At 46.3% G+C, this 27,116-nt stretch overlaps 1 protein-coding gene across 5 annotated transcripts in view; it reads right to left on the bottom strand.

The window, feature by feature from the left end:
• The window catches only part of NPHP1 (nephrocystin 1), a 382,880-nt gene that overhangs the window by 59,030 nt on the left and 296,734 nt on the right, over nt 1–27,116 (bottom strand). For 3 of the 5 annotated variants that reach the window (XM_029594329.1, XM_029594331.1, XM_029594332.1), the window contains one exon: nt 21,981–22,054. The exons of the other annotated variants lie outside the window; for them this stretch is intronic. In XM_029594329.1, the coding sequence (XP_029450189.1) occupies nt 21,981–22,054 (74 nt within the window). The remainder of the gene's footprint in view (nt 1–21,980; nt 22,055–27,116) is intronic. 5 annotated transcript variants of the gene reach the window in all.

Here is a 27,116-nt window from a genome sequence, read left to right as displayed (position 1 = left end):
TCGTGGATTGCAAACTGGCTAAAAGACAGGAAACAGAGAGTAGGATTAAATGGGCAATTTTCTCAGTGGAAGGGAGTGGACAGTGGAGTGCCTCAGGGATCTGTATTGGGACCCTTACTGTTCAATATATTTATAAATGATCTGGAAAGAAATATGAGTGAGATAATCAAATTTGCAGATGACACAAAATTGTTCAGAGTAGTTAAATCACAAGCAGATTGTGATAAATTGCAGGAAGACCTTGTGAGACTGGAAAATTGGGCATTCAAATGGCAGATGAAATTTAATGTGGATAAGTGCAAGGTGATGCATATAGGGAAAAATAACCCATGCTATAATTACACAATGTTGGGTTCCATATTAGGTGCTACAACCCAAGAAAGAAATCTAGGTGTCATAGTGGATAACACATTGAAATCGTCAGTGCAGTGTGCTGCGGCAGTCAAAAAAGCAAACAGAATGTTGGGAATTATTAGAAAAGGAATGGTGAATAAAACGGAAAATGTCATAATGCCTCTGTAACGCTCCATGGTGAGACCGCACCTTGAATACTGTGTACAATTCTGGACGCCGCATCTCAAAAAAGATATAATTGCGATGGAGAAGGTACAGAGAAGGGCTACCAAAATGATAAGGGGAATGGAACAACTCCCCTATGAGGAAAGACTAAAGAGGTTAGGACTTTTCAGCTTGGAGAAGAGACGACTGAGGGGGGATATGATAGAGGTGTTTAAAATCATGAGAGGTCTAGAACGGGTAGATGTGAATCGGTTATTTACTCTTTCGGATAGTAGAAAGACTAGGGGGCACTCCATGAAGTTAGCATGGGGCACATTTAAAACTAATCGGAAAAAGTTCTTTTTTACTCAACGCACAATTAAACTCTGGAATTTGTTGCCAGAGAATGTGGTTAGTGCAGTTAGTATAGCTGTGTTTAAAAAAGGATTGGATAAGTTCTTGGAGGAGAAGTCCATTACCTGCTATTAAGTTCACTTAGGGGTAGATTTTAAAAAAGTGCGCCTTCGCGTACTTTTGTTGGCGCACCAGGCGCTAACAAAAGTACGCTGGATTTTAGTAGATACGCGCGTAGCCGCGCGTATCTGCTAAAATCCAGGATCAGCGCGCGCAAGGCTGCCGATTTTGTGCAGCCGGCGCACGCCGAGCCGCGCAGCCTGCCTCCATTCCCTCCAAGGCCGCTCCGAAATCAGAGCGGCCTCGGAGGGAACTCGCTTTCGCCCTCCCCTCCCCTCACCTTCCCCTCCCTTCCTCTATCTAACCCACCCCCCCGGCCCTATCTAAACCCCCCCTACCTTTGTCGGGGGTTTACGCCTCCCGGACGGAGAAGTAAATCCCCGTACGCCCCCGGACTGCTCCGGGCCGAAACCATGCCCCCGGGCCCGCCCCCGAAACGCCGCGCCGATCGGCCCCGCCCCGGCACGCCCCCGACACGCCCCCCTCGAAAAACCCCGGGACTTACGCGAGTCCCGGGGCTCTGCGCGCGCCGGCAGGCCTATGAAAAATAGGCGCGCCGGCGCGCAAGGCCCTGCTCGCGTAAATCCGGGCGGATTTACGCGAGCAGGGCTTTTAAAATCCGCCCCTTAGAGAATAGCCACTGCCATTAGCAATGGTTACATGGAATAGACTTTTTGGGTACTTGCCAGGTTCTTATGGCCTGGATTGGCCACTGTTGGAAACAGGATGCTGGGCTTGATGGACCTTTGGTCTGACCCAGTATGGCATTTTCTTAACTCTCAGCACTGTCCTGCTCCTCGGGGCAATGCCTTCGTGCTTCACTGCGACTGTCAATTCCTCCCCGCTCCTCGGGGTCGTGCTTACGTGCTACTAAGACTGCCAGCACTTACTCGCTCCTCGGGGCTGTGCTTCTCTATAATATGGAGGTTGTCTGTGCTCCCCGCTCCTTGGGTTTCTACCTACGTCATCATCGGAGACCTGACTCGGGCTTCCCTGCTCCGCGGATTGGCCTACTTCACTACAGCTGCTCCTCCCTCACTCCGTAGCTCTGCCCCTCGGGGATGTCTCTCCGGTATATCTCCTGCACGCCAGTCTCAAGCCTTCCCACTCTGCGGCCTGCCTGGGCGCCTTCCCCTCGGGGGTCTCAGTCCAGGTTCAGACTGCTTGTCTTCTGGGGAATTCCTCCTGACTCCTTGGGACCTCACAACAGTCTCATCCAGAGCTCCCTGCCGTGCCTGACCTCGCCTCCCGATGGTGAGGGCCTGTGGGGCTCCTCCCCACAGGTAGTAACAACTCATACCTCGGGCCAAGGGTCCACATACGTACAAACCATAACAGATAATTGGGCTTCACTACTTCCCTGGGCAGAAATGTGCCATAATAACAATTGTACACAAGCCACTGGAACATCACATTTTTATGTAGTTTTCGGTCGTTATCCCCGAATACCTCTACCTATTGCCATGTCCTCATCTTGCCCAGCAGTAGAAGTAGCCTCCCAAAATTTGAAGAATTTGTGGAAAGACATTTGCATCCTTTTACAACAGGCCGCAACTAAAGCCAAGAAGCATGGAGATAAAATACGAAGACCTGCCCCGCAATTTTGACAAGGAGATCTAGTCTGGCTGAGCACTAGGAATCTCAGATTACGTATGCCTTCCTTGAGATTTGCTACTCGTTTTGTGGGACACTTCCCAGTCAAGAGACAGATTGGAGAGGTCACGTACAAACTACGACTACCACCCTCACTCTGAATTCAGTGTCTTCCATGTGTCCTGAAACCAGCAGTCTTATCTTGGCCTTCAAGCAAACCTATACAAACTTCAACCGAGGTGGTGGAAGAGGGCTCACAATATGAGGTAGAGGAGATCTTGGACTGAAGAAGAAAGGGACGATCTTTTCAATACTTAATCTCGTGGAAAAATTATGGCCCAGAAGAAAATTCATTGGAGCCACTCAAGAATATTCAAGCACCTCAATTGCTACGTGACGTCCACTGTCGATTTCCCTCCAAGCTTAAGCCTAAAAAGCAGAGGAGAGGACCTTGCAGAGGGGGTACTACTACGATGCACCTCGGACCCGGGGGACACCCCCTGACTTCGTGTGGCTTTCCTCCGTTGTCGACATGGCCGCACGCTGTTACGCGCGGTTCAAGATAACCGGAAGCTCCGCCCCCTCACATTGACGTCTCTGACGAGCTGAGGTGGAGCACGGGAAAAATAGGCATTTTGTTACACTCTCCTCCTCCAGAGGGGAGGAGTTAGCAAACTGCAGTCGCTCACCCCGCCAGGAGGGCGGAGTTAGCAAACTGTTCTGCTTTTCTCCTGAAAGGAGGAGGACTAGCAATCTGTCATGATCTGCTCCTCCAGAGGGGAGGAGTTAGCTATCTGTAGTGCTGACCCCGTCAGGAGGGCAGAGTTAGTAATCTGTTAGCGAACTGCTGTTAGATGCTCCTGTAAGGGAAGGAGGTAGCAATCTGTTATGGATCAACTCCCCAGGGAAGAGGAGTTGGCAATCTGTTCTATGACACTCTTCTGAGGAGAGAAGCTAACAATAGGTATATTGTACTTCGCTACTGAGATAGCAATCTATCATGCCTCTGCTACGGCGTAGCAATCTGGTATATATAGGCTGCTGGCAAGCCCCATAGAAAGAGAAGATAGCTATCTATATAATACTTCCGTGAGCGGTGTTACTGTTCGGTAGTGGTTGGCTCCCACAGAGTGATAGTAGTGTAAGGAATGACCACTTGGAGGAAATGGTGAATCCCTGAGCCGATGGCAGATGACAGCGCCCTCAGGAGGAGATCCTGAAAGGGACCACCGGCTAGACTAGAATATGAAGTAAACACAAATAGTTCTTTATTAAGCTGGAAGCTGGACCACCAGTGGTGGCAGTAGTGAGTCGAGGTGTCCGGTAAGGCTGAAGTCCTTCTGATACTGGAATATAATCTCTGGGTCGCTGAGCTGTAGAGAGAGATTAGACGGAGTGAGTAGACAGGGTATACTCGATACAAGATGGTACACTCACAATAGTAGATGTCTGCAATGGTCTCTATGCCACAGAGAGTCTTCAGTATATTCAGGAACAGGAGCCGTAGGCAAGCACTGGTTCCTCTAAACAGTCTGTAATAAGAACTCACAATAGCTGTATATGAAATGGCTTCTAGAGTAGAAGAGAGTCTGTAAAGGATTCTAGGAACATGGGCCCTCGTGGAGCAAGTACCAGTTCCTATCTGCAATCTTGCCAATATAACTTTCGGTCTTCAGAGATATAGGAATGTAGGCCCTCGTAGAGCAAGTACCGATTCCTATCTACAATAGAACTCACTGTGTTCACGTCCGCAATCGCTTCCAGGCAATGAGGAGTCTTCTGAGTATTCTGGCAATCTGAAATCAAGAAGAGAGAGCAGAGCCCCCGTGGAGCGGGTACTCCTGGTAAGTTTGAGAAGGCCGAGCAGTGGGGAAGGATTCCCCTGGCTGACTCGGATCGTTTTTGCAAGTATCGTGGACTGCCGAAGCAAGTCCTGTTGGAGTTCCTTGCTAACTCGTTAGAGGTTATCAAACAAAGACCTTTTAAAGTGGAAATGGATGATGTCACTATGGGGGGACGCCCCCGAGGTTCGCGCCCTTGCTGGTACAAAGTCTGGAGCGCGCGCGCACCCTTATGTCATCAGGAACATGGCGGATCCGTAGCGTCAAGGGACACCGGGACCAAGAGGCAGGGAGAAGCCGCGGCTGCATCTGTCCGTCAGAGCCGAAGGGAGTCGCTCCCAAGGTAGAGAGGATGGAGCGAGGGGCGAGAAGAAGCACGAACGCAACACATTTAAACCCAGATTCTCAGCACAGCAAGGACCTCGGCTACAGGCTTGCTTGTGCTGGTGCGTTCTTGGTTGTTGTCTCTTCCTCTGTTCCTGGAATGTTATTTGGATCTGCTCTCTTGATGCCTGCCCTGAACCTGGACAGTTGTTTGGATTTGCTATCTTGCTGCCTGCCCTGATCCCGGACTGTTATTTGGATCTGCTGTCTCGCTGTCTGCCCTGAACCCGGACTGGCATTTGGATCTGCTGTGTCGCTGCCTGCCCAGATTACGGACTGCCTTGGAGTATTGTCTCATCACTGGCCCCTGATCTGGACTATAGTTGGGGTTCATTCCTCACTGCCACTCCACTCAAGGTAGGTGGTTACTCTACTACTAGGGTCTAAACCATTGTCGGGGGGCTAACACCTTGGAATGAAAATTGTTCATGACACCTCATGCATCATGGTTATGTCATCATAAAATTAATAAATGCTTATGAAGTATAGTTCCAGGAGGAAAAGACAATCAATCAAATAACCCAGATAGACCTTCTCACAATATTATTTACTCTGCTGGAAACTAATACTGTATTATACAAAGGGCTGCAAGCATATTGAGGGAGCTCAGAGATGTTCTGGCGGGTTCGCTGTGTGACCTGTTCAATAGATCCCTAGAAATGGGAGTGGTGCCGAGTGATTGGAGAAGAGCGGTGGTGGTCCCGCTTCACAAGAGTGGGAACAGGGAGGAGGCTGGCAACTACAGACCAGTCAGCCTCACTTCGGTGGTGGGAAATGTAATGGAGTCACTGCTGAAAGAGAGAATAGTGAACTCTCTACAGTCTGGAGAATTGATGGACCAGAGGCAACATGGATTCACCAGGGGAAGATCCTGTCAGACAAATCTGATTGACTTTTTTGACTGGGTAACCAAGGAATTGGATCAAGGAAGAGCGCTCGATATCATATACTTGGATTTCAGCAAAGCTTTTGATACGGTTCCGCACAGGAGACTGGTGAATAAAACGAGAAGCTTAGGAGTGAGTGCCGAGGTGGTGACCTGGATTGCAAATTGGTTGACGGACAGAAGACAATGTGTGATGGTAAATGGAACCTTCTCTGAAGAGAGAGCGGTTTTAAGTGGTGTACCACAAGGATCGGTGTTGGGACCGGTCCTGTTCAATATCTTTGTGAGCGACATTGCGGACGGGATAGAAGGTAAGGTTTGTCTTTTCGCAGATGACACTAAGATCTGCAACAGAGTGGACACGCCGGAAGGAGTGGAGAGAATGAGACGGGATCTAAGGAAACTGGAAGAGTGGTCGAAGATATGGCAACTGAGATTCAATGCCAAGAAGTGCAAAGTCATGCATATGGGGAGTGGAAATCCGAATGAACTGTATTCGATGGGGGGGGGAAAGGCTAATGTGCACGGAGCAGGAGAGGGACCTTGGGGTGATAGTGTCTAATGATATGAAGTCTGCGAAACAATGCGACAAGGCGATAGCAAAAGCCAGAAGAATGCTGGGCTGCATAGAGAGAGGAATATCGAGTAAGAAAAGGGAAGTGATTATCCCCTTGTACAGGTCCTTGGTGAGGCCTCACCTGGAGTACTGTGTTCAGTTCTGGAGACCGTATCTACAAAGAGACAAAGACAAGATGGAAGCGGTACAGAGAAGGGCGACCAGGAAGGTGGAGGATCTTCATCGGATGACGTACGAGGAGAGATTGAAGAATCTAAATATGTACACCCTGGAGGAAAGAAGGAGCAGGGGTGATATGATTCAGACTTTCAGATACTTGAAAAACTTTAATGATCCAAAGACAACGACAAACCTTTTCCGTAGGAAAAAAATGAGCAGAACCAGAGGTCACGAGCTGAGGCTCCGGGGAGGAAGACTAAGAACCAATGTCAGGAAGTATTTCTTCACGGAAAGGGTGGTGGATGCCTGGAATGCCCTTCCGGAGGAAGTGGTGAAGTCTAAAACTGTGAAGGACTTCAAAGGGGCGTGGGATAAACACTGTGGATCCATCAAGTCTAGTGGGCATAAATAGAGAGGAGGCAGCAAACACTGCACGGAGCGGCAGTAGCCACTGAGGCATTCACGGAGCGGGATGCCAGTGGCCAGTAGTTGGTGTTCCACCTTCAGGCAGAAAAACTCTGCACGGAGCGGTAGTAGCCACTGAGGCATTCACGGAGCGGGATGCCAGTGGCCAGTAGTTGGTGTTCCACTTTCATGCAACAAAACACTGCATGGAGCGGCAGTAGCCACAGAGGCATTCACGGAGCGGGATGCCAGTGGCCAGTGGTTGGTGTTCCACCTTCACGGAGCGGAAGGATGGAGGGCTGCCATCTCAAAAAAACAAAAAACAAAAAAACAAGCAAACAAAACAGGGATGGGTAAGGGGCAGGGGTGTGGCCTGCTGGTTGCGGCGGTTGCTACCCCTGATTGAGCTGGATGTTCACTAGGATGGCGCTGCTCTCTGCATGGGTGGAGGGGTGGAAGGGAATTGGGGCCAGAGGGTGCTGGAAGCCAATAGAGACGTGTGGGAGGGAGAAAAAAAAAGGGGGGGGGGGAAATGGATAAACTGCGTAGCTTGCTGGGCAGACTGGATGGGCCGTTGGTCTTCTTCTGCCGTCACTTCTATGTTTCTATGTTTCTATAAATGCATTTGCCATATTTCTTTATGAGCAAGTGTTGCCCACAACTATGAAGCTGCCTTCATATAGTCGATAGTACAGTCATAGTTTCCAGCAGTCATAACATTAAGGCCATTCTCAGATAATATTAGAATAAGTTTATGAGGGAGCAGTAACGTCACCCGGGGAAATGGCAGCTTAGGCTCAGAACTCGTAACCCAGTTTAGCAATCTTTTGCAGTCGGAGTGTGTTCACCCTGCATCGACAGCAAGAATACTGCATGAAGATCAGGGAGCATCTTCGGGATGTCACAAAAGAAAAAACAACCCGATTTGAAATATTTTCTTTCACGAACCATGAGGTAATGAAGGCTGAGGGTATCAAGAAGGAAATGGATGATGACAGTGTGGGCGCCAAGGCAGGGGCTGCAACAAAATGGGATAGGCATGGAAAAGAGTTATTTGGAATGCTGTTGAAAGAGATGGGGGTTAATTGAGGTTTGGGTTTGGGCTGCTGAATAGCTGGGAGTCATTCCTCAGGGTGGGGGAAGTACACTGCAGGAGGTGGTGGTATAAGGAGGTATTGAGAGGTGGGGGTGGGGATGGGAGGGGGGACTGGAAGGAGGCCTTAGGGATTAGGAAGGATTTAGGGTCTCAGAAGAATGAATGGGTATGCACTAAAGATCACAAGTGGCAGATGGGGCGTATATGGATTGGCCTACGGCGGAGCAGTTGGATTGAATGATGGTGCACTTAAAAATTATGTCAGATGCTAAAGGACTGATCTCTCCTATCAAGAGGAAGTTATTGTTAAGAGAGGCTGAGAGTATGAAGGTAAATGTAATTTTTTTGCCAGGAGATGCATTTAAGAACTAGGAATGAGAGATTAAGGATATCAGAAGCCTATACTACTCAATATTTTGCTCCTTCTGCCAAGACTAACAAGTATGGGGGTGTGGGGATCTTATTTGCAAAACAACTGATAGTAGCTCTTAAGGCAATAATAAGGGATACTGAAGGGAGGTTTTTGACACTGAAAATATCCATTCAAGGGGAATTATTTACATTGGTGAACATCTATGTGCCTAATGTTTCTCAGGGTGGTTTTCTGTCCTCTCTCTCTTACGAGTTGGGTTGAGGAGCATTTGTTAATGGGAGGTCCTATTCTAGAATAGATTTTTTTCTTGTTATATAAAATCTTAGTGGGACATACAGTGGGAGCAGGGATAGGTAATATTGCCTGGTCAGATCATGTGCCAGTGTGGGTGGGGCTAAAAACAAGGTGGGACCAGACGGGACACAAGTACTGGAGGAATGAAGACTTTCTAATTGACAAAATATTTAATGAAGAGTTGTTGAAGGATATTCAAGAATAACTGAATGTTAATGAAATCGGTGAGGTTAATGTGGCTGTGGTATGGGAGTGTTTGAAGGCGGTAATTTGGGGTAAACTGATTTCCAGGGCATCATACTTGAAGGAGAAAGAAAGCATGTGATTACAGTTGATGCAGAAGATAGCAAAATTAGAATTAAGGCACAAAAGAAATAGGAAGGGATCCATCTCGGTCTTACTGGAGATAGCACAACAGGAACTAAAAAACCTGGACCTGCCAGAGATAGCTTCACAAATGGAGAGGGTCAAACAAATGTATTCTGAATTTGGCAATAAGGCGAGGTGCCTATTGGCTAGAAGTTTGAAGGGGAAGATTATGCAAAATCAGATCCTGAAGATTAAAAACAAAAAGAGGTATCCCTCTTGCTCATATTTTTGCATTTAATAATTCACCAGTTTATTCTGGATGGCAAAGGGGTGGTATGTCTCTAAGAAAATGTTCAGTATTGATCCCACCAATATTGCTGTCTTCAGAATATAGCTCTTCATAAAACTGAGCAAAATTATTCAAAATAAGTTTACTATCATAGATAGAGCCCCCATTTTTGTTTTTAATCTTCAGGATCTGACTTTGCATAATCTTCCCCTTCAAACTTCTAGCCAATAGGCACCTCACCTTATTGCCAAATTCAGAATACATTTGTTTGACCCTCTCCATTTGTGAAGCTATCCCTGGCAGGTCCAGGTTTTTTATTTATTTATTTATTTTTAACTTTTCTATACCGACGTTCCTGTAAGCATACAAATCACATCGGTTTACAATATAACTGCAAAATTCGCTCAGAGGTGATACAGAGAACAGGGGAGGCAATTAACAGGGGAACGCTGAAAACAAAACAAAACAGTGGGGTCAAAACACTACAGTGGAACGGGTCAAAACATAACATATCATATTTTAGTTCCTGTTGTGCTATCTCTAGTAAGACCGAGATGGATCCCTTCCTATTTCTTTTCTGTCTTAATTCTAATTTTGCTATCATCTGCATCAACTGTTATCACACGCTTTCTTTCTCCTTCTTCAAGTATGATGCCCTGGAAATCAGTTTACCCCAAATTACCGCCTTCACACACTCCCATACCACAGCCACATTAACCTCGCCGGTTTCATTAACATTCAGGTATTCTTGAATATCCTTCAACAACTCTTCATTAAAGTCAAAAGATTGCAGTGTGGTAAAGAGACTGCATTAAAGTCAAGAGATTGCAGCTGTATTATTGGAAATAGATGTGGAAAAGACCTTTGACAGTGTGCACTTGCCCTTCCTATTCCAGGTTTTGAGGAAAATGGGATTGGGTGATTATTTTATAAAGTGGGTTCAAGCATTATATCATCAGTTGAAGGCTTGTATTAGGATTATAATGGGGGGTACTCAGAGTTATTCTCAATGGGGAGAGGTACCAGATGGGTGCCTGCTTTCACCTCTGCTATTTGCACTCTCCTTGGAACTTTTTGACAACAAAATTAAGTTACATCCATTTACAGAAGGAGTTTCAGTGGAGGTGAACTGTTACAAAATGACATTGTTTGCTGATGATTTGTTTACGGTGACAGATCCTGAATCTTCTCTGAAAACATTATTAGAAGAGCTGCAGGCCTATGGGGCTATTTCAGGATTCAAGACCAATGAAGGCAAGTCAAAAGTCCTGAACTTTAACCTGTGTCTGGAGGAGATTGATCTGATTTTTCCATCAGGCAAGAGACAGCCGGAATGAGTCGGAGACGTGGACAACGGTCGACAGGGGCTGAATGGATTGAGTCCATTGAGACCTCATGAGTGCATGAGTCTCATGGCCAAGCGGGCCATTGGTGTGACGTGGACTGAGGACGCCATGTGTCCCAGGAGGACGAGAAATTGGCGTGCAATTGCGGAGTACTGAGTCAGTGCTCGTTGTCGAGGCAGGAAAGCCTTTGCCTGAAAGGTGTCCAAGTCTGCCCCAATGAACGACAAGGTTTGAGATGGGACTAAGTAGGATTTGTCATAATTGACGAGAAATCCTAATGAAATTAGTGTGTAAGTTTAGATTGAGGGACGGCAGAGCAGCTTGCTGAGTGGGAGCCCTGATTAACCAGTCGTCCAGATAGGGGTAGATGTGAACACCTTGAGTCCTGAGCAAGGCTGCGACGACTACGATGCATTTTGTAAAGACTCATGGTGCAGACGCTAGGCCAAATGGAAGCACTCGGTATTGATAGTGCTTGGGGCCTACTAGGAACCTCAGGTACTTGCGATGAGCTGGACTTATCGCAATATGGGTGTATGCATCCTGGAGGTCCAGTGAGCAGAGCCAGTCTCCTCTTTGTAGAAGAGGTAGAAGCGAACCCAAGGTGACCATCTTGAACTTTTCTCGCTGGAGGTACTTGTTGAGGGCCTGTAGGTCCAGAATAGGACAGACACCTACCGATTTTTGGGGATTAGGAAGTACCGGGAATAGAACCCTAGGCCTTGCTGAGAGTATGGAACGGGTTTCTATTGCTCTTGACTGGAGAAGGAGGGAAACCTCTTGATCCAGAAGAATGGAGTGTTCGGATGTTCTCCACGTCTGTAGAGGTGGGGAGTCCGGTGGCAGGGCGAGAAAGTTCAGATGGTAACCCTGAGCAATGATTGCCAATACCCATTGGTCAGCTGTGATTGAATGCCACATGTTGTGGAAGTGGCACAATCGACCTCCCACTGGTATGTGCGACAGAGGAATCTGGCTGCTGCTCTCTAAGTGGAAGTCAAAAACCTGAAGCAGGTCCTGGTTGAGGAGCTGCTTGCGGTTTTTGTTTATGGGCTTGATGAGACTGCGGTTTTTGATAAGGTCTCGTGGCACGAGATCTGGTTGGTGGCAGGTAAGACTTCTTCGGGCAGAAGAATGACTTCTTAGAGTCCTTTCTGAAGGGCTGTTTTGAGGAGAAGTTGGAAGGCATCAAAGAGAGCTGTCTTAGGGTCTCATGATAGTCCTTTAATTCTGCCACCGTCCGTTGAATCTGTTCGCCAAACAGATTATCTCCGAATCAAAGCAGGTCGAATAACCGGTCTTGCACTTCTGGGCGAAGGTCAGAAGACTTGAGCCAGGCCCACCGTCTCGCCGAAATAGCAGCTGCAGACACTCTGGTAGAAGTGTCAAAAATGTCATAAGATGTTCTAATCTCATGCTTGCCTGCCTCAAAACCCTTGTTTACTAGGGTTTGTAATTGTTCTTGAAATTGCTGAGGCAGGAAGTCTGAGAAATTCTGTATCTGCTTAAAAATGACCCTGTTATACTGGGTCATATAAAGCTGATAGGCGGCAATTCGGGAGATGAGCATGACCCCTTGGAATACTCGGCGACCAATGTTATCTAGGAACTTCTGGTCCTTTCCAGGAGGAACAGACTAGTGAGGCTTTGACCTCTTTGCCCTCTTTTGCGCAGACTCTACCACGACCGAGTGGTGGTCAAGTTGTGATTTTTGAAAACCTGGGGCTGACTGCACCAAATAGGTAGTGTCAGCTTTCCTGTGTACTGGAGCAATTGATCCAGGATGTTCCCAGTTCTTCTTGAGGAGATCGAGAAGGACCTGATGGATGGGAATAGAGGTGATTACCTTGGGGGCATCCAGGAATTGGAGCAACTTCATCATCTGGTGCCTATCATCCTGTTCTGTCTGTAATTGAAAGGGAACCATTTCCTTCACAAAGTTTATAAAGGAGAGGTCCTCTGGAGGAGAATGCTTCCTACTCTCAGTGAGTGAAGGTGGTGAAGGTAAATCATCGGTGTCTGTTGAGGTATCATCAGCCCAGGTATCATAAGGGTCAGCACCCATCCCTCCAGGAACTAGAGGGGGACAGGGTGGTTGGATACCTGAAGGTCCCGGTCTAGGCTCTGAAGGAATTGGAGGGATTATCGGAGGCACCGATGATGGCATCGAAGGCACCGGTGCAGGCATTGAGGGCATCGATGGATGACTTGGTGGCGCCAGACGTATCGGCACAGATGGATGGGTCGGTGGCGAGGGATGTATTGGCATCGATGGCTGAGGCAGAACTTCCGATGGAGGGATGCGGAACAGTGTTTCTCCTCCCGATGATGCTGTCAGTGGGGAGGGCATCGGAGCCATCGGAGACCCGGGATCCATCAGAGGAAAAGCGGCCATAAGCGCTTCCATCCTGGATAGCAGCGGTGCCAGTGCTGCCAGAATGGGGTCGATGATCGGTTCCACAGGCGGTGCTGGTGTCGGTGCCGGAGAAACCTGAAGACGTTGCATCATCTTGTCGATGGCCTCCTGAACCACCCGGTCCAGTTCTTCTTGGACACCTGGAGCAAGCAGCCCTGGCTCCGGAACAGAAGAAGGAAGCAGAGGCATAGCCGGAGGGACCACCGTTAAAGGCAGAGTCGCGGCTCCCGATCCCCAATCGGGTGAAGGTTGCCTCGTGACCCGGTCGCATGATTGGTCGATGCCTTTCCTGGATGGGGTTTCTTTGACAGCGGCTCGAACGATGGATGGTCGATGATTTCACTCCCTCGATGGTCCGAGTCTATGGTGTCGATGGCGATGTTTCTCCCTGCGATCCCCGCGATCCTGAGGGGGAGTAGAGGGTGTCGATGGCCGAGAAGTCGTCGATGCTGGTCAGTGGTCGATGCTGACGCGAAGTTGACGGTGCCGGTTCTGACAACGTCGATGCAATGGACGGAGTCGGGGTTTGAGCATGGAAGAGAAGTTCCATCTTCTCCATTCTGGCCTTGTGACCCTTCGGTGTCATTAGGGTACATTTGGTGCAGGTCAAGGCATCGTGCTCGCGTCCTAGACACATTACACAGACTTTATGGGGGTCTGTGATAGACATGGTGTGGGTACAGTCCGGGCACCGACGAAACCCTGACTCCATGGCAAAAAATCGAGCCGCGGTAAGGTCAACAGCCAGTAGGCTGCGAGGGCCAAACTCGACGGTAATCGACGGGAAACGGGTAAAAACTTACTGGAGTACCGCGGACTGAGAAAAGTTAGAGAAGGGACCCCTGTGGGGCAATTTAACTTTCAGTAATTCCGTGAGGAAAATTCCTGTCAGGAATCTCTTCAGAGCTCCTTTACCACGAGGTTACTGCTGCGTGGAAAAAAGAAGACTGAAGGGGGACCCCTGCTAGCTGCAGGGTTAGTGCCATGCTGGGCATGCCCAGTAGGGGCCAGTCAAAGTTCTGGAAACTTTGACCGAAGTTTTCCGTGATTGGGCTCCATCCTGATGATGTCACCCATATGTGAGGACTACCATCCTGCTTTGTCCTGTGAGAACTTACATATCAAACATTTGAAAAAGTGCTTCAATAATACTATATTATACCATTTCTCTCCACATGCAAATATTGCTGTTTCTATTATGTATGGCATCAGATTTCACAAAATGAACTGGATTCCATCATAGTCTGCTAAATTTACATTCTTCAGATGCTTATCCTTTATCATTTTTCAACAATATTTGTCCCTGGGCAGACAGTTCATGCTTTGCTCAGTCTCTCCGTTGGCAGTTGAAAAGCGCCTCACCACCAGGTGCCGTGCGTCACGCGCCGAAGGGGCGCGACAAAGGGGTTCTCCCCTTTGTGCACCCTTCGTGCAACCCTTTGTGCTTCATTTAAAATTCTTTCATTTATTTTTTCTGTTAATTAACTTTTTTCCAAGTTCTTACCTTATGGCTTGTTAACAATTTTTATAAATGTTCATTGTATTTGACTATGGAAATATATTTCCTGCTTTTTCTGTTTTATGTAAACCGGTATGATTTGCATTTGATGTAAGAATGTCGGTATATAAAAATTAAAAAAATAAATAAATAAATAAATATCAATGGGTTTTTGGGTGGTGTTATTTTTAATGGGTGGAGAGAATAAATTACAAGTTTTCAAAACTTGCTTGTACAAGGTTTTACAATGAATGCATTTCATGCATACCACACCCATTATCATGGCCATCGATGAATAAGGAATCCACCCACCTAAGCAACAATAAGTAATAAACTTGCATAAATAAGGATTAATGTAAGTGGAATGGCACATTGTTCTAGAATGATATTCTTCTATAACATGGTAAATATTGAGGTGAAGTCAAAAGACATTTATTTACAAAACCAAAGACTATCATGCCATTACCTTTCTTTTCATCATGTTTATGAGCGAACTGCTTTTAAGACTGGTTGAGATTTCACTTTCAGAAGTAATGAAGGATAAGTATTCTAACAACACAGCAATTATTTCCTTTCTCAAAACTTCCTGTGAGTCAGTAGCATGCCAGTGCTAAATGATACACAGTTATTCATGGTGAAATGTGAAGTTTATTAGCAAACAAGAAAACTACTGGCCAAAAGCTACTAACAGCTTTAACTAAACTTCTCAAAATTGAGCACAACGATGCATGGAGATGATCACACCAAGAGACTGAATGATTTTACTACAAGTAGAGCTTCAAATAGTATCTGTATGTGTGACATAATAATGACCACTTTCTTAAATCTCACTTTACTATTCAATCTATGCAATCCCTCTTACTCACTCTGCTCTAAAATTACAGCAAGTCTCTTCCATAAGAACATACTTTTAGATATGTCATGTTGGGTCAGACTAAAGGTCTATTGAACCTAGCATCCTGTCTCCAAAAATGGCCAATCTGGGTAATTAGGAATTACTTGGCACACCCCAAAGAGACAATCCAATTCCTTGTTGCTCATTCCCAACCATAAGTGCTGGGTTTCCCTGAGTCCACCTGGTTAATAACTGGACTTTTCCTCCAGGAATTTGTCCAAACCATTTTTAAACTCAGCTATATGCCTAGCCATATCCTCCGGCAACAAATTCCACAGTTTAATTGTGCATTGAGTAAAAAGAAAATACTTTCTCCAATTTGTTTTAAATCTGCTAGTTTCATGGAGTGTTCTCTAGACCTAGTACTATTTGAAAGGGTAAATAACCATTCCCAATTTACTTGTTTCAACCCACTCATGATTTTATAAATCTCTATCATATCCTCTCTCATTATTCTATTCTCAAAGCTAAAGAACCCTAACTGTTTAGCCTTTCTTTCTAAAGGAGCCGTTCCATCCCTTTTATCATTTTTGTTGATCCTTTTCTGTACATTTTTTTTAGTTCCACTAAATGTTTCTTGAGATTGGGTGACCAGAACTGCACACAATACTCAAGATGCAGTCACAACATATATCTATACAGAAGCATTATATTATTCACAATTTTATTTTTCATTCCTTTCCAAATAATTCTTTTTTTTTTAAATTGCAATTTTTATTTTCAATAAAATATATAACAATGACTTTAGCAAAACCATCATTCAAACTTTACATACAAATCATGAGCAACATTTACAATATACAAAATCACCCCCCCCCCCCCCAAGGAGTCATACAAATCACCATCAATAGGTCCACATAATCTTGTCACACTCCTACATAGTCTCCGTTTACAGAAGAGGATATATGGGAAGAGCTAAGAAAAATAAAAGTGGACAAAGCCATGGGACCTGATGAGGTCCATCCAAGGATACTGAGAGAGCTCAGAGATGTACTGGTGGGTCTATTGAGTGAGCTGTTCAACAGATCCCTAGAAACGGGAGTGGTGCCGAGTGATTGGAGAAGAGCAGTGGTGGTCCCGCTTCACAAGAGTGGGAGCAGAGAGGAGGCTGGAAACTATAGGCTGGTTAGCCTCACCTCGGTGGTGGTAAAGGTAATGGAGTCGCTGCTGAAAGAAAGAATAGTGAACTATCTACAGTCAGAAGAATTGCTGGACCAGAGGCAGCATGGATTCACCAGGGGAAGGTCCTGTCAGACAAATCTGATTGACTTTTTTGATTGGGTGACTAGAGAATTAGATAGAGGAAGAGCGCTCAATGTCATCTACTTGGATTTCAGCAAAGCTTTTGAGATGGTCCCGCACAGGAGGCTTGTGAATAAAATGAGAAGCTTAGGAGTAGATGCCAAGATGATGGCCTGGATTGCAAACTGGTTGACGGACAGAATACAATGTGTGACGGAGAATGGAACTTACTCTGAAGAGAAAGCGGTGTTAAGCGGAGTGCCACAAGGATTGGTGTTGCGTCCGGTCCTGTTCAAAATCTTTGTGAGCGACATTGCGTACGGGATAGAAGGTAAGGTTTGTCTTTTTGCGGATGATACTAAGATCTGCAACACAGTGGACATGCCAGAAGGAGTGGAGAGAATGAGACATTATTTAAGGAAGCTGGAAGAGTGGTTGAAGCTATGGCAGCTGAGATTCAATGCCAAGAAGTGCAGAGTCATGCATATGGGGAGTGGAAATCCAAAAGAATTGTATTTGATGGGAGGTGACGGACTGATGTGCACGGAGCAGCAGAGAGACCCTGGGGTGATAGTGTCTAACAATCTGAAGTCGGCGAAACAATGTGACAAGGCGATAGCTAAAGCCAGAAGAATGCTGGGCTGCATAGAGAGAGGAATATCTAATAACAGAAAGGAAGTGATGATCCCCTTGTACAGGGCCTTGGTGATGCCCCACCTGGAGTACTGTGTTCAGTTCTGGAGACTGTATCTCCAAAGGGACAGAGACAGGATGGAGGCGGTCCAGAGAAGGGCGACCAAAAAGGTGGATGGTCTTCATAAAATGACTTACGAGGAGAGATTAAAGAACAAAATATGTACACCCTGGAGGAGAGGAGGAGCAGAGGCAATATGATACAGACTTTCAGATACTTGAAAGGTTTTAATGATTCATGGTCAACAACAAACCTTTTACAATGGAAAAAAATCAGTAGAACTAGGGGTCACGATTTGAAGCTCCAGGGAGGAAGACTCAGAACCAATGTCAAGAAGTATTTCTTCACAGAGAGGGTGATGGATACCTGGAATGCCCTTCCAGAGGAAGTGGTGAAGACTAAAACTGTGAAAGATATCAAAGTGGTGTGGGATAAACATTGTGGATCCATAAAGGCTAGAGGATGGGAATGAAGAGTAGAGCCATGGGGCTGGCTTGCTGGAATGTTAACTACTACCTGGTGATTACTATCCTTACTCAAAAAAATCCCTTGCATGGTTAATGCAACCCCAACATTGCTCTCTGCTTCAACGGCAAAGGGAAATGTGGAAAAGAGGATTTGCATTCAGATAACAACCAAAAAGGACTGAACTTCACAATCTGGGTGAACAAATAAGCATGGGGGGTAGCTTGCTTATTACGGTGGTTACTATCCTAAACCAATTAAGCCTGATACATCACTTTGAATGCATACACAGCATTGCTCTCTGCTTCCACGGCAGGGGATAATGCGGAAAAGAGGATTAGCATTCAGACAACAACCAACAAGGACTGAACTTCATAATCTGGGTAAACAAATAAGCGTGGGGGTAGCTTGCTTATTACGGCGGTTACTACCCTAAACCAATTAAGCCTGATATATCACTTTGAAAGCATATACAGAGTTGCTATCTGCTTCAGTAGGGGGATGTGAGGAAAACAGGATTTACATTCAGACATCATCCAACAAGGCATCGATCTGTGCAATCTGGGTAAACAAGCATTGGGGTAACTTGCTTGATGCGGCGGTTACAACCCTTAACCATAAGCCTTATGCTCACCTTTGATGCAACTCCAACACTACTCTCTGCATCAATGACGGGATGGCAGGAAATTTGAATCAAACAGTTACCAACAAGAGCCCTGAAGATGGTGGTTGGTGAAACAGATAAGTATGGGAAAATAAGTGTGGAAGCTTGCTGGGCAGACTAGATGGGCCGATTGGTCTTTTTCTGCCGACATTTCTATGTTTCTATATAACTCGCAGCACAAATAAAAGATAATAAAGTTGATATTCATGAACCTTCCAGTGCTGTGCATTATGAGCATTCCTGGCCTTCCACTTCATAAAGGGATCCCACACCCTGTAAAATTTAGAAAGCTGATGGTTTTTTATTGCTGTTAGTTTATATAAGCAGCAGGTCTGATCTATCCTTTTTGCTATTTTGAAAGCCGTTGCACACTGAGTTGAGGATATCAATGTATTGTCGACAATCACTCCAAGATCCTCTTCGTGGATAGCCACTCCTAATATGGACACCAGCATTGTGTTCCTATAGTTAGAGTTATTTTCCAGTGCATATTACTTTGCACTTGTCCACATTAAATTTAATCTGTTATTTAGATGCTCAGGTCCCTAGTCTTGCAAGGCCTTTCCTCAGTCCCTCCCATTATGCCTGTGTTTTAATTACTCTGAATATTTTTGAGTCATCTGCAAATTTGATCACTTCATTCGTTGCTTCTTTTTCCATATCATTAATAAGTTAAACAATACTGGTCCCACTACAGATCCCAGAGACACAATTCTATTATCTTATGTGCATTCCATGCCCAATTCTGTACCTTCCTTACAGATGTTCCAGTGCTCTGCAAAAGCATCCCTTTGGATGCCACAGTACCCCAAACCTCCTGTTTTAGAAGATGAGGCTCAAGGCCCACTCATTTTCTTCTGTTTATTAACTTCTTAAAGGAATGTGCTACCAGTGGCGTAGCCAGAATTGATTTTTTGGGTGGGCACAAGGTTAACATAGGTGGGCACAAGGCATGCAGGTCTACTAGTTGTTTTCTTACTGATAAATAATGCCATATACTGCACCCTAGAATGGCTTTCTAAGTAGTTTGCAACAGTCATTATGTGTCATGTATGAAACTTTAAAATAATTTACTTCAATTATTTCAAGTATAGAAAACAATCAAATCCAATCATATAATAAAACAAAAATTAATGTATTCTTTCATGAACCATCTTTGCAGAAACCCAGAAATCTTCATAAATACAATAAAATATAATTAATCATCAGAACAGGTGCAGCGCAAAGCTAGGGCAATTCACATTACAAGTAACATGAAAAAAAAAATTCAAATTCTGGTGTAATCTCAGCAAAAAATAACCCTCCACTGCTATTTTGTGAAGTAACAAACTCTTGCAAAGAAAGAGGCATCTGGAACCTTGCCAAACAATCACAGCACTGACTCTCAGGATTCAAACAGCAACCTTATGAAAAAGCAGCAATGCAAATACTACACCAGGCCCTAGAACATTAATACATCACCTACGGGAATAACAGAACAGGCTGGACTACTACTACAGAGAAACTATATGCTAGAAATACTCATTTCTGTCACAAACAGGCAAAACTGAGACCGACCCTTACCTAATATAGAAATAAGAGACTATAAATTAGAAACAGAAACATGTAGATAAAGCCAAAATAGAAAGCCTGAGAAACTAAAATGTCTGAACAGTGGAATACTTAAGAAAGAGCAAAATACAAAAATATAAGAATGCACATTCCCAAAGATGACATATTTAAATTGCTAACATCTCTCTCTCTCTCTCTCTCTCTATATATATATATATATATATTTTTTTTTTTTTTACCTTTGTTGTCTGATCTTTGTATTTTTCTAATCAGTTGGTCCTGGTCTCTCTTTCCCATTTTTTCCCTTGTCGCTCATTTCCTAATTCCTCTTCAGTGTCTTTTCTACTACTGTCTTCTTCCCTTCCACACACACACACACATATATACATAAATGCTTTCTCTCACAGACTCCCTCACACACTCAGGCTCTCACTCTCATATGCTCTCCCCCCCCCCCCCCCAGCTCACATTCTCTGCAGACACACATACAAGCTCTCACTTTCTCACCCCTCCCCAGGCTTATATTCTTATGCACACACAGACGCACATCCAGGCACCCATTCTCATCCACACACACAAACCCATTCTCCCATTCTCACCCACACATACACACATTTAAGGTCCCATTCTCACCCACACATACACACTTTCAAGCACCCATTCTTACCCACATATTCAAGCTTCCATTCTCACCCACACACACAAACCCAGGCTCCCATTCTCACCCATATATATACACATTCAAGCTTCCATCCTCACCCATATATACACACATTCAAGCTTCCAACCCACATATTCAAGCTTCCATTATCACCCACTCACATTCAAGACTCCATTCTCACTCCCATACACACCCAGGGTCCGATTTTCACCCACACACACACAAGGCTCCCATTCTCATCCTCACATACACATTCAAGCCTGTGCACAGTTTCCCCTTCCTCCCCCCAGAGCAGGAAGATCACCTGCCTCTCCTGCTGCTACTGGCCTCCTGCTATCTTCGGGCCGTATGGCCGACCGATCTTCCTGTTTGGGGGGGGGGGGGGGGGAGGAGAGCGGAAGCGCCGTGCACAGTTTCCGCTTCCTCCCCCCAGAGCAGGAAGATCAGCTGGCCTCTCCTGCTGCCACTGGCCTCCTGCTATCTTCGAGCCATACGGCCGACCGATCTTCCTGCTGGGGGGGGGGGGAGCGGAAGCTGTGCGCGGCGCTTCCGCTCTTCTTCCCCCCCCCCCCAACAGGAAGATCGGTCGGCTGTACGCAGGAGGCCAGTGGCAGCAGGAGAGGCCAGCTGATCTTCCTGCTCTGGGGGGAGGAAGCGGAAACTGTGCGCGGCGCTTCCGCTCTCCTCCCCCCCCCCCCCCCAAACAGGAAGATCGGTCGGCCATACGGCCCGAAGATAGCAGGAGAGGCCAGCTGATCTTCCTGCTTTGGGGGGAGGAAGTGGAAGCTGTACACTGCGCTTCCGCTCCCCCCCTCCCCCCGCAAACAGGAAGATCGGTCGGCCAAGCATGGGTTCTCCTCTTCACTGTCGCGGGGATGGGATCCCGCGACAGCCTTGCAGTTCTGGTGTCAGTTGGGTGGGCCTGGGTCTAAATTGGGTGGGCAGCTGCCCACCCAGGCCCACCCGTGGCTACGCCACTGTGTGCTACATAAAATTGCGAACAAATTCAGCTATTTTCTTTTCCCAAAATAGCATGGAGAGCTCTAACTTATAAATATTAGTGGCACATTATAGAGGAAAAATACTTCTGTTACATGCATACAGCTGACCGTTACTAGATTATAGCTGACTATTATTCTATGCTTGCTGTTCATTAACATTTAAGCCTTAAAGTGGTACAGAAATTTAGCACTATAAACTGCTAACTGTAATAGTTGGAGATATATTATTCATCCATGCCACAGAAGAAAAAGATAAAGAAAATACAGATGCACAGAAAATAAGCATTGCTAAATTACATGAAAAGTTAGACAATATAACCTATTGTCATATAATTCTTTTTGCCTTTCAAAATATTTCTCATCACATACCCTAAGTGCATCCATAATATCAGGCTGCTCCATGAGTTTTGGAAAAGTTGCTAGAAAAGGGCTACAGATTAAATCTGAAACAAAGAAAATATAAAAAATGAAAACCATACACTGATAATGGTTAGCCAAGGTAAGATGGACAGATAATTGCTTTCAACCAAATAAAATATCTCATGCTGAAGATTAGAGCATCTAATTCCGTCAAGGGCAATTACTTTGATGATAGTCCTCATACAAGGAAACTATACATTTTAGAAAATTGAATTAGAAAATATTTGTAAAAGTTCATTTAAGAACATAAGAAATTCCTTACTGGGTCAAACCAAAGTGCCATGAAGCCCAGCATCCTGTCTAAGACAGTGGCCATCCAGGTCACAAGTGCCTGGCAGGATCCCAAAGAATAAATCCAATCCTTCTTGTTCATAACTAGGGATAAGCAGTGTCTGTCCCAAGTCTACATGGCTAATAATAGTTTATAAACTTTTCCTCCAGGAACTTGTCTAACCCCTTATAAATCCAGTTACACCAAGGGGTAGATTTTCAAAACTTGCGCGCGCTACACATGGACACACAATTTTATAACATGTATGTATAATACTACTACCTCTTATTTTTATACTGCTGCTAGACCTATACAAGCCCATATAAATATGCACAAGAGACAGTCCCTCCTATGTAGAGCTTACAATCTATTCAAGTCAGACAAACAGAATAAATAAGAAAATTTGGGAGTTTCATTTATCATGGTAAATGGTTAAAACAACAAGGATATGAGCAGGAGAAAGAGGTGTCAAGATTTAAAAGTTGCCTCAAAAAGATGTGTTTTGGAGCTGGATATAAATAAGGCAAGAGAGGGAGCATGATGCAGAAACTGAGGAAGGTTATTCTAGATGTACAAAGCAGCAAGATGGAAAGCACGGGGTCTGGAGTTGGCAATGGAGGAGAAGCTCATAGATAAGAGAGATTTGTTTGATGAGTGGAGCTTATAAGAAGGGATGTAGTGAGAGAAACAGAGAGGAGAGCTAATAAGGAGCTGCATACTGAATGCACTTGTGAGGAAGAGAAGCTTGAACTGTTTGTAGGAATGGATAGGGAGCCAATGAAATGACTTGAGAAAAGGGATTTTATGGATTTTCTATAGTGACGCTGGTGGAGGTTAAGTTACACAGCAGCATTTTGGATAGACTGAAGTGAGGAGCGATGGCTCACTAGGGGACCTGTGAGGAGCAACTTGCAGTAGTCTAAGTATGAGGTAATGAGTGTGCAAATAGGAAAATTGGATCTTACCTGCTAATTTTCGTTCCTGTAGTACCAAGGATCAGTCCAGACCGCTAGGTTGAGTCTCCCTTCCAATAGATGGAGTCAGAGAAAAAAGCTGAAAGGCACCCCATCTTACACTGGTGTGCCACCTGCGATCCTTCAGTATAATCCATACCATAGCAGAATGAAACATATCATGACCTCAACATAAGAACCAATGGCTATATCAAACCACTCAATGAAAAAAACTGTATAACTTCTGGAACTTATGTATATGGAGGGAGTACTTCCATATGCAACGTGAATGCTGTCCACTTGAGAAGATTCTGCAGAATGAAAACGATACCGAAAGGACTCTCCAGATTCCACTGGGGGGGGGGGGGAGGGGGTCTGGACTGATCCTTGGTACTACAGGAACGAAAATTAGCAGGTAAGAACCAATTTTCCTTTCTCTGTACGTACCAGGATCAGTCCAGACCGTTGGGATGTACCCAAGCTGCCCTAAATGGGGTGGGACCTGGAGATTCCCGCTCGAAGAACACTACTGCCAAAACAGTCGCCATCCGGAGCACAGACGTCCAAATGGTAATGCTTAGCAAAAGTGTGTAAAGATTTCCATGTAGCCGCTCTGCAAATTTCCTGCAGCAAAACAAACTGACTTACCGCCCAAGACCGGATTGAATGCACTTTCAAACCATCTGGTACTGTGCGCCCAAGACAAATATATGTCGAAGTTATGGCTTCCTTCAACCATCGGGCAATAGTGGCTTTAATTGCCTTATGTCCTTTCTTAGGACCATTCCATAAGACAAACAAATGATCAGACAAACGAAAAGCATTAGTGACCTCCAGATAGCGAAGCAGAATCTGCCGCACATCTAATCTTCACAAGTCGCGAGCCTGAGGCAAATTCTGATCCAAATCCATGAAGGCAGGCAACTTCACGTCTGATTCAAATGAAACTCTGACACGACCTTCGGTAGAAAGGAGGGCACCGTCCTAAGGGACACCCCTGAATCCGAAATCCTGAGGAAAAGCTCCCTACAGGACAATGCTTGAAGCTCAGAGATGCGCTGTGCTGCAGTGATAGCCACCAGGAAAATCGCCTTAAGTGTCAAATCTTTCAAGGTGGCCTGTTTCAAAGGTTCAAACGGAAGACCGCACAAGCCTCGGAGAACCAGATTCGAACTCCAAGAAGAACACACTGGACGAGCCGGAGGGTTCAAATGTTTAGCACCTCTCAGGAAACATGTTACATCCAGATGAGCCGCCAAGGATGTCCTGTCAATCTTTCCCTGCAAACATCCCAGGGCCGCTACTTGAACCCTGAGAGAACTGCACGCCAAGCCTTTCTTCAGACCCTCCTATAAGAACACCAGAATATGGACAATTGAGGCATGATGTGGGGACACATTCAACCCGCTACACCACGAATCGAGAACCTTCCAGACTCGAAAATAGGTGAGCGAAGTAGACATTTTTCGTGCCTGCAGGAGGGTGGAAATAACCGAATCCGTATAACCTTTCTTTCTCAACTGCCGCCACTCATAAGCCAAGCCGCTAGACAAAAGCGATCCACTTGATCGAAAAATACTGGACCTTGTCAAAGAAGATTCGGTAGATAACCGAGCCGAAGAGGACCGTCCACTGCTAAGTTGATCAGAACTGCAAACCACGGCCGCCGTGGTCACTCGGAGCCATGAGAACGGCTGAGCATGTGTGAGCCTCTATCCTTCGCAAGACTTTGCCCACCAACGGCCAGGGAGGAAAGACATACAGCAGAATGTCGCAAGACCACAGCAGGACCAGAGCGTCGACACCTTCCACCCTGTGTTCCCTCCTGTGACTGAAGAACCTTCACATTTCTCTGAGTTGCCATCAGGTCCAGGCGAGGAACACCTCACCGAAGAGTCACGAGATGATTTGCTCCTCGGAAAGTGCCCACTCTCCGGGATCTAGATGCTGGTGACTGAGAAAATCCACCTGAACGTTGTCGACCCCGGCTATGTGAGAAGCTGCTAGATGGACCAGATGGTGCTCCGCCCAGAGCATTAGCCGGTCAGCCTCCAATGCCACTGGATGACTTCTGGTTCCCCCCTGATGATTGATGTAAGCCACCGTTGTCGCATTGTCGGACAACACTCGCACTGATTGACGGCTCACCAGTGGGAGGAAACTGCGCAACGCCAGATGTACTGCCCTGGTTTCCAAGCGATTTATGTACAATTTTGCCTGCTGCTCTGTCCATCGGCCTGTGCTGCCCTCGACTGGCAAACCGCACCCCAGCCAGAGAGGCTGGCGTCTGTCATCACGACCACCCTCTGGGGCTCCTCCAGGTCCATACCGTGCTGCACGTGGGCCGGAATCAACCACCAATGGAGACTGGACCTGGCAAGGTTCCAAGATTGGCAATCGGATCTGGAACTCTTCTGACTTCGGGTCCCAGTGAGAAAGTAACGCCCTCGGCAAGGGTCTCATATGAGCAAAGGCCTAAGGGACTAACTCTAGAGTAGACACCATAGAACCAAGCACCTGCAAGTAATCCCAAACCCAGAGTAGCGGTAGAGATAACAGCCGCCGGATCTGTGCCGTTAACTTGTTGATTCGCTCCTGCGTGAGAAAGACCTTGCCGACCGATGTTTCGAACCGAGCACCCAAGAAGTTCAGCACCTGGGACGGGACTAATTGGCTCTTGGAAAAAATGACGACCCAACTGAGGGTTTGGAGCCGGTCCACTACCGACAACCACTGCCCTGCAAAGCTCCTCTGACTTTGCGTAGATGAGCCAATCGTCCAGAAAGGGATAAACCAAAATCCCCTCCGCCTGAGAGCCGCAGCTACTATCATCATTACTTTGATGAAGACATGAGGAGCTGTCGCTAATCTGAACGGAAGTGCCTGAAACTGATAATGCTCGCCCAGAATCATGAACCTGAGAAACCGCCAAAACTGTTCGCGGATCCCTATGTGAAGATTCGCTTCTGTCAGGTCTAAAGAAGCCATATATTCACCGGAGTGGACGGCCGCAATGACTGAGCGGAGAGTTTCCATTTGAAAACGGGGTACCTGAAGTGCTTTGTTCACCTTCTTCAGATCCAAGATCAAGCGGAAGGAGCCCTTCTTCTTGGGAACCACGAAATATATGGAGTATCTGCCAGCCCTGAACTCCTCCGGCGGGACCGGGACAATGGCTCCCAGCGCTTTCAACTGGCCCAGGGTTTGAGTCACCGCTATCCGTTTCGCGTGGGCCCTGCAGGGCGACATCAAGAACAGGTCCCGCAACGGGCGTGCAAATTCCAAAGCATAGCCGTGTTCGATGATGCTTAGAACCCAATGGTCTGACGTAATCTTTACCCACTTCTTGAAGAAGAGAGACAGGCGGCCGCCTATCACCAGAACAGAGGAGTCGACCGCCTATCATCGGAACAGAGGAGTCGACCTTCATTGCGAGGACTTGCCCCCGGAAGGACTTGCCCCCGGAGGACTTGCCCCGGGAAGATCCCTGAGGGCCCCCATCACGGAGAGGCCTGTGGCCGCAAAAGGAATGAGACCAAGCCTGAGACCTCGTCGACAGCTGACGTGGAGGGAAGGCCAGAGCCCTGCCCTGCCGAAACTTGCGCTGTCCCCGGACAGAGGTTGCCGTCCTCACTTTGAGTCCACAATGTTTTCCACGTATCCCTGCTAAAGCCGGTAGTCCCCTCTCGCTTTCACCGAAAACCTCCGGATCCTTCACCCACTTCCATCAACGATGATCCCACTGACCAGGTACGCGAGGTCCTGGATGTTCGCTTCTTCAACCAGAGGTGGGAGTATCTACTCGCATGGGAGGGTTGCGGCGATGAGGACAACACCTGGGAACCCAGCCGCAACATCCTG

The sequence above is a fragment of the Rhinatrema bivittatum genome, chromosome 3, assembly GCF_901001135.1.
Source record: "Rhinatrema bivittatum chromosome 3, aRhiBiv1.1, whole genome shotgun sequence".
NCBI classification, from domain to species: Eukaryota; Metazoa; Chordata; class Amphibia; order Gymnophiona; family Rhinatrematidae; genus Rhinatrema; species Rhinatrema bivittatum.
This window is presented reverse-complemented; position numbering and strand designations above follow the sequence as displayed.